The sequence below is a fragment of the Vollenhovia emeryi genome, unplaced genomic scaffold (genome assembly GCF_000949405.1).
Source record: "Vollenhovia emeryi isolate VEMERY1.0 unplaced genomic scaffold, V.emery_V1.0 DF939220.1, whole genome shotgun sequence".
Taxonomy (NCBI): Eukaryota; Metazoa; Arthropoda; class Insecta; order Hymenoptera; family Formicidae; genus Vollenhovia; species Vollenhovia emeryi.
The window spans coordinates 50,183-64,377 of NW_011967146.1; the positions used below are offsets into that span (position 1 = coordinate 50,183).

The following is a 14,195-nucleotide window of genomic DNA, read 5'->3' on the forward strand; positions in this document are numbered from 1 at the left end:
CCCCCCCACCTTCCGCCGATAGGCGAACGCCGGCGGTAATGGAATTTGACATTAGGATCGACGCCGGAGATGCGCCGCCGGCTCTTATGCGGCGGGAACGAATACAGACAGCCGCGAAAGACCTGTATCGCGCGTATTGGCGGTCGTGAAAAATTCCACGCGAATATGCTCGACACCGACTGCGATAGATAACACGTAGAGGATAGCCCTCTATTACGAGATAGGTTTCTAATATGAGATAGCAGCCTTTCAACAGCCAAATTCAATCGCAAATCTTTTTCCGCAGCGATCGCACAGTCCAACGATGAATTTTCCATCGAACAGACTTCGCTCCAAGGGCAATAAATTCATGGTGGAATCAACTAATGTTGCCTATTACTTTAAGGGGTCATTCCACTTTAACGGCCCAAAAACTATGCTCATCTTTGACAGTTTTGTTCACAGTAAATACACCATACAATGAAATAAATCTTTTGGGGATTTATTAGGGCACTCTTAAATAACACGAGACAATTTTTGTCATAATTTAAACCAGTTTTTAATCAAGCGTTTTCTACACCGTTCGAATGGCGTGCGAAAAAAGATACAAGTCCGCTGCGTTGATGATTTTTATCATTCAGGCTTACCTGAAACAAAAATCAAAAAGATTCTGAATCTACAATATATGACTGTCGCTATGCTCCGAACCTCAATTAAGAGTTTTTATTTAAAAATAACAAAATGGTACCAGTTTGAATACCGGCACCATTTTGTTATTTTCAAATAAAAATTCTTAATTGAGGTTCGGGACACAGTGACATTTATATAGATTAAAAATCTTCTCGATTTTTGTGTCAGGTAATTCTGAATGATAAAAGTGATCAATGCAGCGGACTTGCATCTTTTTTGACACGCCATTTGGACGGTGTAGAAAACGCTTAATTAAAAAATTGTTTAAATTATGACAACATTTTTGTTGTGTTATTTAAGAGTGCCCTAATAAATCACAAAAAGATTTATTTCATTGTATGGTGTATTTACTGTGAAAAAAATTGTTAAAGATAAGCATAGTTTTTGGGCCGTATGGAATCTGTCCCATGATAGGGGACTTGCATCTTTTTTGACACGCCATTTGGACGGTGTAGAAAACGCTTAATTAAAAAACTTGTTTAAATTATGACAACATTTTTGTTGTGTTATTTAAGAGTGCTCTAATAAATCCCCAAAAGATTTATTTCATTGTGTGGTGTATTTACAATTATTTCATTGTGTGGTGAAAAAAATTGTTAAAGATAAGCATAGTTTTTGGGCCGTTAAAGTGACCCCTTAACAGAAACCCCGCTATTCCATATTAGGATCCTGTCCCATGATAGGGGACTTTCTCTACACACGCGTGAGTTTGCGCGAAAAAAAAAAATGGAACAAGACACTGAGGAGAGACGATCTATTTATACGATATTAATCATGTCGGTAGCGATGTTGCGCTCCGCTTTTACACGGAGTTTTGATGGCAGCGTTCATAAATCATAATTGAAAAAAAATCTCAGAATATGATATCGGCGAATGCTAATTAAGCCCTCCGAGCTACGGCGAAGGGCGTTGCTTCTTTTGCATTAATTATGGAGAGCTGCATTAGCGTTCGTCGTAAATATAACGTTATTTTAGTATATACCGTACATAAAACACCAAGGTTTGAAAAAAATATTAGCGAGTACTTATATACGTACGTGACGCGTGCATTGTAAGAAACGTACTTAAAATTACATACATAATTTTTCAGTAGCGATTACACTATTAATAACGGAAATATATAAATTTATGTTATATTTTACAGAATTTTTTTACTCTTTGTTACGTAAACACTTGTTTATGCTTGACGAAAAATTACAAAAAATTGTAAAATTCACACAATTAAAAGCAAGCAGTTTACTCATTATATAAGGTAATAATTTTACCTACGAGGTGAATCACGTATAATATACACCTTTAATAGCTGGTCGTAATATTACCCAGTATAATAATTGTAATTTTACATGTAATTTTTTACAGTGTGGCTCGCTCGAATATTTTTGAGTAACAAATCGCGGGTAAAAATGAATCTGTAAATTAATACGTTGTGGTCGCGAATGAGCGCGTTCTTTCAACCCCTTTTACATATCGCTCTCACGCAACCCTTTTTGGAACCTATACGTTGTAATGGCGATGATAGTTGCACATTTTTTCACGTGCATATTCGACGCTAATCTGTGAGGTATAGCGTATCGCCAAGAAATATCTGCCCCGACACCTCGGATGCTCGGAGCCGCGACTATTATCGGCGCAATACGCGGTTGTTAATGAATTAAACTCGTAATTTGCGTCACGATCAATTACGAATTACCGCGTCGAATCCGTAATTCGCCCGTTAATTGCATTGTAAATTATAGATTCTTCGTTATAAGCGCGCGTGCGAGCGCGAATATATGCGTAATTAATCAATTAAGTACCGCCGCACGCGGGCGCGCGCACGCGGAAGATTAGGTGCTCTTGGCAATTCCATTTAGGGCCGGAGTCATTTATAACGGCCCGTTACGTACGCTGTACGTACGCGCGAGCCTCTCTGTGACCCTGACATTTTTAGTGCAAATTGCGATTTGAATATTTCCAGCGTGCGGCCGCTGCCGGCTTTGTAAATTGAACCGTTGTTTGCAACGTGGTTGTCGAAAAGGCTACATCTCCATGGAATACCAACAATATCACTATTGAGTGGAGCAATGTTTCAATTGATTCTAGGCAATGAACTAAATAAATTGATTTTTCTCCCCTTTGTTTACCGTAAGCTTTTATCCCCTGAAAAATCTCATTTGGCGAGATGATTTTTCTAATTTTTAAACTGCTCGTCGCTGATTAGTCCAGGCTTCCCCCCCTTAGGATTTTTAAATTGTTCAACCGATTCTATTATCGTTGCATGATTGTAGTTGCTGTTTCGCTATATTTTCAGATCACCCGAATGTCAAGTGTTACCTGGGTCACGGCGGACTTCTCGGTTTGTCGGAGAGTGTCTACGTGGGTCTACCGATGGTCTTGGTGCCGATGTTCGGCGATCAGTTCCACAATGCGGCTGGCGTGCAAACCAGAGGTGCCGCGGTGGTGATTGAGTACAATAACTTAAATGAGCAGTCATTCCGACACGCTCTGGATCAAGTTTTCAACGATAGCAGGTACGCCTCTTCTCCTAATCCTAAGATACCTCTTTTCTACCTGTTTTTTTTTTAATACGTTTCTTTATATATAGTTTAGTCACTTCAACTTTACAGTTAAAAAGTGGGACTTGGTTTACAATTGCACTTATGTCCATCTTACCCTACTTTTCTTTATCTCGTTCGCCATTCCATATTTTATTTAGTATTTCTTTATTATTCTTCCCTAATCCTCCAAACCATTTCTCTGTTATTTCACATTCGTCTACAAAGTGACTTATACAATCTTGGCCTTTTCCTAATACGTTTCTTTATAAAGAACTCTCTTTCGCAAGATTATTCGTGTCAAAATCCATTTCACGAGACGTTTTTCACCAGCGAAACAAAATGGGGAGCAAATCGCACGGATTAATAAATTGCATTCGTAGCGATCATTTTACCAGAAACAAATCCGAAATCGACCTCATTTCGTAGCTGCCTGGAGTTTCGCCGGCTGCATTTCCGGTGCAGAATTATCTATTACTTACACAGTAAGCTACCGTGCCGCCGATACATATCGGTCGCGTTAAAATTTCTCGCTCGTGAGATGTCACGGCGAGGACGGCGGCGTCGCGACGAAAAAAGGAGAATCGCATAATCTATCCGGATATTCGCTCCGTTGAATATCTCACGAGTCGTCCGGACGCACCGGATATCCGGCAAGTGCATCGTCGTTGCAGCGAGGCGCCTCGTTAATCCGTAAGCGCGGCTCACTGGCGTTCCCAGCTCCCTTCCAGTCCCCCCTTTCCCATCCCTTCCGTCAGCTCTCAACCTCCCCTAGTCCCATCTCTTTCTCTTTCTTCGACGCGGCGTATCGTCGTCTCTCTCTCTCGTCCTCCGAGAAGGTAGACAGTGTTGTGTTGGCGAAAGGGGTGGCGGGAACTGTTGAGCGGGGCACGGCGTATTCAGCACTCTTGGCATAGCCCTCCGGGCAGCCAATTTTTTTTTCCTCCCTTTCGACACGCCGTCGCTCTCTTCGTCGCAAATTCGAGGCACGAATCGCGGAAAGAGCGGACGTGTTCCCCGGATGGTTCTCCAGTCCCCTCTTAATTCCCTCGCCTTCGCCGATCGACGGACGCGCGGGATCGAGCAAGCGAACAGCCTGCGAGCACATCTGGACCACGCGGGCGCGCGCCCGCGCGTATACCCGGCGCGGAGAAATCGCATGGGAAATTCCGCGAGCGTTAAATGTTTCACGGGGATATACCGAATCAACGGCACGCCGTCGATGATGACGACGCGGAGGCGTGCCGAAATGAAATTTTACATTATTCAATGCCGTCCTTCCCCTTCCTCTCGCACCTGTCTCACTCTCCCTTCAGGCCAAGTACGGTCAACTTGTTAACCGCACGCGCGTTACCGAGCCAACCGCGGAGCTATAACCACCCTCCACGGTTATGCTCACTCGGGGGTTGCGCCGAACGCGTCGTGGATGAAGGGGAACGAAGGGCCCGACGTTCCCCCCTCGGATAACGCCAAGAAATTGCACCTATATTTGGTGTAACCGGCTCCCTTAGAGTTCTTACGAGGGCGCGATGACAGGTTTTTTATTTTTCACGTAAGGTTACCCGGAAGACGTGATTTCGAATGACGCTCAGAAAATTCTGCGAGGGTGAAGCCTACCCGTAAATTAAACGCACACGTATGCTTTATATATGTACACAGTTGGAAAATTTGTGTTTTCTTGTTAAAAAATGCCGGTTAAAATTTTTGTGTTAAATGTTTCGCACATTCGTGTGTTAATTTAACATATTGCTCTTGTGTTAATTGACCTCAAATGTAAAATTATTAAAATACCTGAAAAGAAATGTTAAAACTACACAATGTGTACTTATTTTTTAATCTTACACAAAACATATGCTCTATATTATTAGTAACAAGATTTAGCTGTTAAAATTTACAGAATAAAATGTTGATTTTATTCTATATAACATAAGTGAGAGTGATTTCAAATCGTCATTTGACTTATTACATCTGCAAAATGTAAACATTACATTTTTAAAGATTCATTCAGTTTGTCATTAAAAATGTGTTAATTTAACACAAAATTTATATCAAATTATTTTGAGATTTGCATTTATTTTGTGTTAAAATATTAACAGAGTATTAGTGTAATTAATGATTATTTAACGTATCCATATTATGTTAAATTAACACAAAAATTTGCGTGGACCGTTTGGGACATGTGATATCTGTTGGATTTAACACAAATTTTTCAACTGTGTATGTACGTATTGTTTTTATTCTTTTGAATATTGTAATTATTACACAGCTCTAAAAATTAATTTGGTTCCCCCGCGATTACTTACAGTCCCAAACTGTTTACTCCTTGACATCTTAATTTAAAAAAAAGATGGGCATTTTTATTTAATTGCCAGTTTCGTTTAATGGGTATTTTCATGCATGAGATTTCACGCTGCTTTATTTCATTTTCATATCTCACCCAACATTTCTAAATTTAAACGCGTAATATCCCGCACGGGCGACACATTCTGCTAAATATGCCACAACGTACAAAATCGGATGCGGCAAGGAAATTTATGCAATTTTAAAACCCCGGTGCCTATAGCCAGTATTTCCCGCCGCAAAACTTTCATCCGCCGCGCGTCTATGTGCGTGACTTTAACAACGCCGGTTGGTATCATCGTAATCGCCGCTAACATCGGCTTCTTTCGAGGGCTCGACTTATGGGTAGCGCGCGCACGTGTGTGTGTGTGTGTGTCTGCGCCTTCTGTTTTTCCCTCTTTAAAGTGAGATTTGCATTCACACAGAGCGTGCCCCGAAGAATGACAGCGTTATAATTATGGTGCATGCAAAGTGTTTAAAGCGATGTTAACTCGAGCGGTAACAACGAGAGGGCTTCAAGAACCCGCGCTCTGTAAGTTGGTACTTTTCTCCTTGTGTTGTACCGCAGGGAAAATACGAGAGAGCTATCGTCGAACACATTTGTATCCCTCCAAAAGTCAATCAGCGAATTATCTGAGTAGTCACTGATTTACAGTTACAAGTTAGAGGAAGGTCCTCTATTATGAGATAGGATTTTAATATGAGATAGCAGGTTTTCAACGTCCCAATTCAACCAGAAATCTTCTTTCGCAACGACTGCGCGATCTAACGATCAATTTTCCATCCTAAACGGATTTCACTCCAAGGGCAATAATTCAGCAGAAACTCCGCTGTGTCATATTAGGAGCCTCATAATAGGACTTTCCTCTATACCACTGCGATTTTCGATGGTATATTTATAACTGCAAATCGGCTAACTATTCACTGTCCTCGGTGATGATCCACTTGTAGAGAGTACGGAAATGAAATTACTTAACTATTAAACTCCCTTGACGTCTTCAATTTAATAGTAATTGTGTTCGTCGGCCTCACACAGGAATCCATCGCTAAATGTCAGGGTGCGTCAATGAGGCAGAGATAACTTAAAGGGACCTCTAAACTGAACTCCACCGAGAACTTTGCTCTGACAAAAACCCAAGTCTGGTATGTACTTCGATTGACGAGGGCGAGGGTCGAAAGTTACTCCGCGGTCTTGCGCCGCGAGCGCGCGCACCCTTTTGTCTCGCTCGAGATCCCGCCGTGTGATTAAGTATGAGGAGATCCAGCATCGCGGGTGATACATATGCATGTCCGTCTATCTATTAATCGCGCGGGACACAGATGTCGACTGTGCGGAGCGAGGTAATTGCAGAAAATTACGGAACTAATAACCGTGACTTGCCCGCACGATTACCATTTCCGGTATCTCGGTTCGCCAGTGGCAATCGTTTTTCGCGATACTCTTGCGGATTGCCGTTAAAATCGTCGTGAAATATGGCGTGCTTAATTTGGTGAAACGAAGCGGCGCCGATGCGCATCATCGTGCAAAAATTTGCGGGATTTCGCTAATTACCACGGGACCGGCCCAGCAGCCGATTTGTTTATAAGGAGATTACTTCCTTCCGTCGTCTCGTAATCCGTTTATTCGGACATTAATCACTTCTCCTCTTCGTTAATGATCGTCAACTAATTTTATTATTACCGGGCAAATGTATCGCACACTTTTTCACCGTAACCTGTGGACTATGCGGAGCCACGACGGCGAAATTGATCGAAACCACTGTTTCGTACAATTTGAAACGTGCGGGCGTTTAGCAACAATTACCGTCGCGGTAATAAAGCGTGGCCTAATGCGCCGCACGTTGACAGAAATAGATTTCGCAGTCGGGGATCATTTTTCACGCGACACCGTGTCCGTATGCACGCGCGCGAGCAATCCAGCCGGGCGCGATAAAGCCGGCTTAATAAATCAGAGCGGATATGAAACTGTTGCGCTCGACTGCTCGTTTTCGCGTCGTACGACACTCCTTAACGTCAGTGTAATCACGATGTCGTCGGATTTACGAGCCGGCGCCTTGGACCTCCGGGCTAAGGATCCGCTAAAGTTGAGGCGATATACGTGCGATTCCAGTTTCATTATAATACCATTCGCAGACATGAATTTATCCACGGGCGCACGGTGCGTTCGGGGTCTCCGGAAGATGATCCTCTAAGTTATAATCCCTGCCCCCCGTCTCTTGTATTTCTCCCGTACGGATTTCTCGAGATAAGAAAGGAGATTTTAATAAAATATATCCAGCGGAGGTGACGCGAAATAAATACCGGGGAAATGTAAAAGAAATGCTAATTAGAATGCTAAATTCGTTAACTTAATTACATAAAAAAATTATGTTTAATTGCAGAATGGTACTTGGTCGACTGTGCGCTGAATCCATGCAGCAGTTTTTAATTCAGCAAACGTCTAAACCGGGACTTAATTACATAATTGTAGCTGAAAATTTCTAAATTCCCCCGCGCACACATCGCCCCCTTTTCTCAGTCCGTTACGGGAATAATTTCATTTCGTTTTTATTGGAAAACAAAAAATTATGCTATTTGCATTCAGCTCAGAAGAGAGTAATACCGATTGCCTTTCTAATCGTATGGCGATTCTACCCGGATACGCGTTTCAATATTCCACATACCGACAATGCGCGTATGATTATTGAAATGGATCAGATGTGCGTCATGCCATTGTACGCACTATGGCGAGTCCGCATTGTTTTAGAAAATACGGTGCGATTATTCGAATGCGATATTATATGAGCGGAGAGAATACCGAATTATCGGACAGTTTGAAAGCGCCGCTAACATCATTTCGTCGATGATGTTATACGGGTCATACGGATCCATAACGCGTTAATTACTTCACGTTGCGGATTTACGTGCATAGGACGGCCGCGGTATGCAGCCAAGGCCGCCGTTACAAGCCGTCCTCGTTGCCTTTCTGATGGCGCTGATAAAGAAAAAATATATATATTTTTATAAATCCAACTTTAATAAATCGATCGATCGATCGGGCACGCAGAGAAATCGACCAAAGATGGAATTGATTTGACTCTTACATACGTTGAATTTTTAAATAAAAATAAACGAGTGCGTCGGATGAGAAAGACGGGACGTCATTGTTTTATGCGCGATGCCTAAATCATAATGTGAAATACACGCTGAAACAAATATGAGGGAGGAATATGACTGATTGAACATACAGATCGTCCCGTGAAAAGCCGGGATTGATTTTAACATTACAATTTTGCGTTACAATGATGTCCGCTTCGCGTGGCGGCTAAAATAATAGAGCGCGTGCAGTCCCGATAATGAAAGGAATTAATTAACGTAGAACGTTCGGCAAAAAGCAAATGTTTGGTGGGAGAGCGTAATTCACGAATTGAAATATTTACATTTTCCGCCAACTTACAAAATAGTTCGTCAAACCGATGTAATAATGAGCGGGGTAAATCGACAGAGAGTGATTTTCTCTCGATTTGTTTAAATATGCGGGCAATTTGTGTGAGGGAGATCGCGATTAATTAAACTTGCGGCAGAAATCGTAACATTCATGATGTTGCACGATCAATACGGTGGTTCCTCGAGACGATAGGCGCTCGAAACGTACCGCGGAATAATTTAGGGATGGAGCTGTAAAAAAAAATTAAAACACGTCTCCTTTTAATACGAAGGCACATTAATTTTTTGGTGGGACGCCCGCCTAGTGAGAGGGAGATCCGCTCTCTAAAATTTTCCGAGTAAAATTTTCACTCGAATCGTGGTGTCATCGACCACTTCACTCTATTCGAGTGACTATTTACTCCAATACTCCGCGACAATCAGCAGAATGAGCGAAACTGTCACGTAAAATATAGATTTTCGGTACTGGCTGTGAATATTAGACAGGGTTGGGAAGTAACTCGTTACTTGTAACGAAGTTGCAGTTACTTCTTTTTGATAAATTGTAACTCAACTCGGTTAGATTTTTTCGATAACTAGTAACTAATTTAATAGTTACTTTATATATTTTTTAAACCTCGACAGATTGCATTAGGTCTTGCATTACATTAATGCATAAACACCTTCATTGGCGCTTTACAATTCAAATGCAAATTTGATATTTTTATTTTCATTGCAAGAAAGTGGCTGCAAAGTAGCGATTCGTTACTTTTTAAATAACTGTAACGTGTTACTTTTCAGAATTGGTAACTTGTAACTGCAACTAGTTACATTTTTAGCGAAAACACTGTAACTGTGACCAGATACTTTTACAGAGCAACTTTCCCAACCCTGATATCAGAATACGGACTCTATATGCGTTGATCATAGCGAACAAACAATAGCGAAGCTCTCGTCCATGAATTTTACGCTGCTAACAATAATCGATTGAAGTAAAACACAGCACTCTTTTCAGAATCTTTTGAAGAATCAATCCAAGTAAAGAGTGAATAACGGCGCTCTTTCAAAAAGTGAATTGCGCTCCAGTTGGATTGGCAGTATTTTCATTATTTCATCGAGTGAAGTCTCACTCCAAAAGGGTTGAGATTCCACTCCAAAAAACTTAGAGAGCAGGTTCAAGCCCTGGCTGAGGTAAATTTCTCGCAATAAATTGAAAAATTAAAAACTTTAGAAGATTACTTGACCATGTCTGGCAAATTTTAGTGTTTAAACTCACAACGTTTCGATCATGGTTTGTGGTCCTTTTCACGTGATAATTGTGTCAGTAAATCCGTATGGTAAATCAAAAGAACTGATCTTAATTTCACGAACGACAGAACATGACTGGAGTCATCAGTTTTAATTACTTCTGGCGACTTAGAAGATTTCCTCCGGTCATGAAAAATTAAAATCATTTAGACACTAACGTCCTTTATTCTTTCAAATTGTGATTTCACGTCATAACCTTATGAATTTTATTGTTTAATTGTTTGGCACGCATATATGAAAGTTCGCCGGCAAAAGATCCGCGGACAAAGTAAAACGCGAGAAGCCGAATCCGCGATTCTTGGTACCAAAGTTCGTCGCCGTTAGACATAAAAAAAATCTCTCTCATTGTCAGACTCCAGAGATAAAAATGGATTATTTATCGGTACAGATATATTATCAGTGGAATAAGGATTGTAAATTGCAGCGAATAAGGACTCATTCTGCAGAAATAAATTAACGACACCGAGTGTGTATCCAATTATTTCGCCTGGCCATCCTGGCCATCGGGTTGTTACGCGACGCCGCACTTTCTCGTTTTCCGCGGAGTAGTTCTCCTCCCTTTTTTTTCCCCCGGTTTCTTCGTCCACCTTCGTTGGCCATTACATCCCTTACAGGCGAGCAGGTGCGCCGAAGCACTCATAGGACCCGCACAGTTCTCGTTTCTCCTTCAAGAAAAAGAGTCCCCTTTTCTCTCCCCTTCTCGCTCGCCCTCTCGCTCGCTTCCGCAAAGAATAAGAGTCCCTAGCACATTTTGCCTCTCGAATAAATCCGGCCGGAAGAGCCGTGGGTGAGCAACGGTGGAAATGCGGCGGGGGCGGCAGCGGCAGGGAGAAAAAGGGGAATTGGGGAATGGCGGATCGTCGGAAGTGGAACTGGTCGACAGGGTTGCTCGCTCGCGGGAAAGAGTAAGAACGAGAACAACATGACAATAAAGTAGACAAGGTGAGGCCGGTAACGCGGGAAGGGGGAGGGGGAAATGGAGCGCGGGAGAAATGTCTGAGGGGGTGCAAAGGGGTCGCGCGGGTGAACGGAGAGGGGGAGTTAGGGATGTCGGGCTAAACTCGACGACGGAACCGCACTACGTTATCCCTCAGCCGTAACCGAAGAAGAAGCGCAGAGAGAGAACTCGGAGAGAGAGCCTGAGGGATGGCAAAGAGGGTGGACACGGGAGAAAGGAAAGGGTGGAGGGTGGGACGAAGGGGTGGTGCCTTACCTCCTTACAAACTGCCGAAACTTTGACTACCGCCGCTCTTACGTGCCAGCTTGCGCCCCGTAAGTACATACTACCCTCTTGGCTTTTGCGGTGTGCGTACGTGTGTCGATGTTCCGTACGTGCGTGCGTGTTAGATTAGATGAGCGAGCCTGATGTATGTGTGCGAGGGTGAGCTGAGGCGCGCGCGCGCGCGCTCGCGACACTCGGTACAGTGCGCTTAAGTAACGCCTGCGAGTTATCGCGCGAGCTCTACCCCCGTGAATGGGGGTAGTTTGGAGTCGAATTTGATTATGGGTCCAAAGTACTTTCGTACTTCGTGGCAGGAGAAGAAACAGGGTGGGAGGGAATAGCGGAGAGAGCGAGAAGTGCGAGCGAGCGACGTTAGGGCACTGATCTCGTATCTCGCGGTACACCCGTTCAACCCCCTCGTACGTTATGGTCGCGCTGGGTCAGGTAGGGGGTCGCCGCCGCGCGTCGAAACTCGTTCTTTCCAATGGCGAATTATGAGTTAGCGCGGGAGAGTCCGAGCGAGAGAAATTATTGTGATTTTACGCTCTCGCCCCGTCCCCCGTCTAGAATTGAATAAAATTATGTTCGCGCGCTGATTATGTTCGGAATGTTGCTCCAATTTGGCAGAGAGTTAGGCCGAATTTGAAATTCAAATAAGACTCGAGGAGGGGAAAGTTTCCAGAACGGTCGCCGATTGTTTGGAAATTTGGTAGATCTTGCTGCGAGATGGGGAAAAATCCAAGAAGGATTTTTCTCGACCTGACTTCGATCGTTCTCTAATTTGCCGTATAAGCTCCTTTCTTGACAGAGCCGTGTGTCTCCAAAAAAGATTTCCGGGGCATCTAACATCGACCTGACCCGATCTATTTTCGATCGTTCTCAAATTTAATATTTAACCTCCCTTTTAAAAGACAAAGCTGCGTCACCTGTGCGAGAAATGATAATTTGCACAAAATTTGTTAAGCTTAGAATAGTAATTTTAACTACTCGGCAGAATTTAGATATTTTGGTATTAATTTCTACCATTTATATTAGTTTTGTCTAACGACTATTTTAGTTTCACGTTATAAAAACTCTTTAGATATCGTGAGCGAATGAGGAAATCTGTAGCAAGTTTCGTAATAAAAAGCGAGTTGGCCTCTCGCGGGGAAATAATGAGTTCGCAAATCTTCTTCGGGATTTTTCGCGATTGCCCAAGCGAGAGTCCCCCCACAACTTTGCCGAACGTCGTTTCTATTCAAGATCATTCGAGAGTGTCATTTGGCAAAGCAGGCTGCGAATTCGCCGGATCTTCCTCGCGAGTTCCAGAATCGCATGTCAACGCAAATATTATACATCGCTAGCGCTGTACCAGCGAGCCGTAAGCCCAAGTTTGGCTTGCGAGCGCAATCGCACGCGGTGATCTTCGAGGATTGAACGGCCACTTCGCGTTCCCCGCGCTTGCGAGGGGCCATCGAAAGCCGGGGGGGGAATGGGACGCAAAGGGCAGAGAGGAGTAACCTTGGAGTTATACGGCGCTGGCACGGGTCACGGCTCTTTCGAGAAGTCGTAAACCGTACTCGAGACCGTATTACCGTAATACGGTCTTAAGATCGTGCTGATTATATTTATCACTTGTAGAAACGCGCGGACGTTATCTCCGAGACCCTCGTAGTAACGTTGTACTCCGGCAACTGCCTTTTGATCAGTCTAAGATTCCCGCGTGCGCCGCATAGAAAGCATCCTGGAAGCGTCTTAGACGAATCTGGATATAGAATCTAACTTTGATTTAATATTAAGATGCAGCTAATGAATTTCACAAATTTTGACTTGGTACGCTGCTAATTGCACTTCGAGTGTATCGCTTTTAAGCAGAATTACACGTCGAGTTTCATTTGTACACATCGTTAAAGTGTCTTCGGAATTTCATTGTTTGAAACATTAAAAATTTTTAACACTTTCGACGTTTACCCCCCCCCCCCCCGCCCCCCTTCCGGTAAGCAATTAACCAAAAATGTGCCTTCTGACGGGAAAAATAGGTGAACGGACAACGAAAAGCTGGGAACGCTTATTCGTGTTTCAGGCACATAAATCATGTGCGCGCGATACAAATCACCTGTTTACGCGCGTGACGCAATCGTTTGTGAACACGAGAACGCGCGCGCTAAAATCCAGCTTATCCAGTTACTTTCATGCTTGATCAAAATGCCAAGCTGGAATATCGACAACTGCCTAACGGCGAATGGTGAGCATTGAGCCTGTAAAATATTAACGTTGTAAACAACGTAGATAAAAAGTTCATCGTTACATTCAATATTATAAGACCAGTCTCGTCAACGTAACTTTGATAACAGCAAAATATCACGTGTCGGTGGCGTGTCGACGTTCCAACGGAAACGATATTAACTGTCGGTACCATGAAAAAAAAAAAGCGCCGCGTATCGCTGCGCTATTCAAACGGTGTCGTCCGTAAGGCTCGAGAGGGGGATCGAGAGCTGAAGCACGCGTACCGCATCGATGCCGTATCGATACCCCGATACCATCGGAAGCGAGCGTGCCTACTTGCCGGGTCGGGAGAGGCAGTGCTCGTAAATCAACACCGAGCGGCAATTAAGGCGGCGCGCGGAAACGAGGGAGAGCGAGAGTGCGAGAGAGAGAGAGAGAGAGAGAGAGAGAGAGAGAGAGAGAGAGAGAGAGAGAGAGAGAGAGGAGGAGGAGGAGGAGGAGGAGGAGGTAGG

The 14,195-nt window shown here is 43.5% G+C and overlaps 1 protein-coding gene across 4 annotated transcripts in view; it reads left to right on the forward strand.

Annotated features, from left to right (window-relative positions):
• LOC105560821 (UDP-glucuronosyltransferase 2B20-like) overlaps window positions 1–14,195 on the forward strand; it is a 67,588-nt gene that overhangs the window by 28,129 nt on the left and 25,264 nt on the right. For all 4 annotated transcript variants that reach the window (XM_012010266.1, XM_012010269.1, XM_012010267.1 and 1 more), the window contains exon 2: window positions 2,960–3,179. In XM_012010266.1, the coding sequence (XP_011865656.1) occupies window positions 2,960–3,179 (220 nt within the window). The remainder of the gene's footprint in view (window positions 1–2,959; window positions 3,180–14,195) is intronic.